This window comes from Gekko japonicus, unplaced genomic scaffold, assembly GCF_001447785.1.
Source record: "Gekko japonicus isolate JY-2015 unplaced genomic scaffold, Gekko_japonicus_V1.1 scaffold1578, whole genome shotgun sequence".
Classification (NCBI taxonomy): domain Eukaryota; kingdom Metazoa; phylum Chordata; class Lepidosauria; order Squamata; family Gekkonidae; genus Gekko; species Gekko japonicus.
Window position 1 is genome coordinate 230,951 of NW_015162530.1, and position 2,358 is coordinate 233,308.

The window sequence follows — 2,358 nt, forward strand, 5'->3', positions numbered from 1 at the left end:
AGAGCGGCTTACAAACTCCTTTCCCTTCCCCTCCCCAAAACAGACACCCTGGGAGGTAGAAGAAAATGAAGAGAAGAGACTGGATTTATACCCCGCCCTTCACTACCCAAAGGTGTCTCAGAGTGGCTTAAAAACTCCTTTCCCTTCCCCTCTCCACAACAGACACCCTGTGAGGTAGAAGAAGAAGAAGAGAAGAGACTGGATTTATACCCCCGCCCTTCACTACCCAAAGGTGTTTCAGAGCGGCTTACAAACTCCTTTCCCTTCCCCTCCCCACAACAGACACCCTGGGAGGTAGAAGAAGAAGAGATTGGATTCATACCCTCGCCCTTCACTACCCAAAGGGGTCTCAGAGTGGCTTACAAACTCCTTTCCCTCCCCTTCCCCACAACAGACACCCTGTGTGGTAGAAGAAGAAGAAGAAGACATTGGATTTATACCCCGCCCTTCACTACCCAAAGGTGTCTCAGAGTGGCTTACAAACTCCTTTCCCTCCCCCTCCCCACAACAGACACCCTGTGAGGTAGAAGAAGAAGAAGATTGGATTTATACCCTGCCCTTCACTACCCAAAGGTGTCTCAGAGTGGCTTACAAACTCCTTTCCCTCCCCCTCCCCACGACAGACGCCCTGTGAGGTAGGTGGGGCTGAGAGAGCTCTTGAGAGAAACTGCTCTTTTTCAAGAACAGCTCTTATCAGAACTAGGGCTTGCCAAAGGTCACATCAGCAGGTGCGAGGAGTGGGGAATCAAACTCGGTTCTCCCGGATTAAAGTCCGCGCACTTCACCACGATACCAAACTGGCTCCTCGTAAGACTTATTTTTGCAAGCCCTTCCTTGAATTTGTGCTGGCTTGGGGGCTCTGCTTGGAATATCCCCAAGCAGGTGTTGTAAAAAGGTAAACAGAGGGTCAGAGGATGAGGGACCGGCCACTGCTCTCTTCTGTGACATCCCACTACTGGACTCATCCCGCAACAGCAATTCCTGCTTTCAGCTTATATCGATGAAATGAAAGGTGGCGCCATACCGAGAGAGGTTGGATCCCCACAGATCTCCGCCATGAATTCCGAACGCAGAGCCCTTTGGCCACGATCCACCATAGCCCCCTCCTCCTCCTCTGAGAAACACAAGAGACGTGTCTCGGAAAGTCACCAAACCCTGGAAGAAGGAGGAAACCTTTTTCAACTCAATGATAGAACAACCGTCCACAAATGGAGTGAAGGAAGAAGGGATGGCAGCCAATGTTCCCTCTAAGCTATGGAATCCTGTGAGCAAAAATCCTACTTTGTGAGCTACTGGCATTAAAGCTGAGAGCGAGCGATTGGGCTGCTGCATAAAATATTTTGCTCTGGAGCCACATCCTTCCTGAGCTAAGACAAAGATGTGTGAGCTGGAGGCTAAAAAACTGTGAGCTGGCTCACACGAACTCAGCTTAGAGGGAACGCTGATGGCGACTTCTGTGGACGGATCCCAAAGTTCCAACAGGGCACTCAAAGTCTTCTTTTGTTAGGCTGCCCTTAAAAGACAACTCGGAATGGTCAGCCAGTGCAGACACAATGCAAAAACAAATAGAGCAACACCTGACATACCACAAAGAATGCAAAAATCAGTCTAGAGAAGTTATTTCTTTCTAGGGTTGTTCCGGTGTAGGCCCTGGAACAGTTTAGTGTAGTGGTTAGGAGCACAGACTCTAACCGGGTTTGATTCCCCAGGCCTCCATGTGCAGCTGCTGGTGTAACCTTGGGTCAGTCATAAGTCCTTTCAGAGCTTGTAATGATGTCAACTTATATGTGTGTGTTTCTTTAAAATGGTTGGTAAGTGTCAGAAGAACAAGGGGGTGAAAGGTGGAGAAGACGGAGAGAGGTGATTGGTTGGTGACTGAGACTGTGTGGGCGGAGCTAGGAGGTAGGTAAGGGTGTGTGTGTGTGTGTATATATATAAAGGCCCCTGCCACACGGGGGAAAAAGCACTGGCAAAGTGTGGCTTTTTAAAGCCAAACCAAAAGAGACACGCGGCGGCAGGATCACATAGATCCCCTGAGCCGCCGCGCACTTCCTCCCCGGCACGATCAGATGCTGGGGGGAAGCCACTGAAAGGGGAGCGAGGCAGCCGAACTGCGCATGTGTGCACATGCGCAGTTCGGCCGGGAGCCTGGATTGCTCCAGACAACGGCCGCGGCGACGATCCCACAGCCGCGCTTGATGCGGCGTTCCCGATAAGTCCTCCTCTGGGGGTGGTTCTTTTTTACTGCGGGTTTTCGGCCTGAAGGGCCGGATTGGGGACGGGTGTGCGCCACTTCCCAGATGTTGCGGTGAGATCGCGCCCGTTTGCTGTGCCCCTGATCCGTCCCTCTCCCAGGCC

The 2,358-nt window shown here is 51.7% G+C and overlaps 1 protein-coding gene across 1 annotated transcript in view; it reads right to left on the reverse strand.

Annotated features, from left to right (window-relative positions):
- LOC107106187 (zinc finger protein 91-like) overlaps positions 1-1,093 on the reverse strand; it is a 30,109-nt gene extending 29,016 nt beyond the window's left edge. The window contains exon 1 of the mRNA XM_015406295.1: positions 1,025-1,093. Coding sequence (XP_015261781.1) covers positions 1,025-1,058 — 34 coding nt within the window. The 5' untranslated portion in view covers positions 1,059-1,093. The remainder of the gene's footprint in view (positions 1-1,024) is intronic.
- Between the last annotated feature and the right edge of the window lie 1,265 nt (positions 1,094-2,358).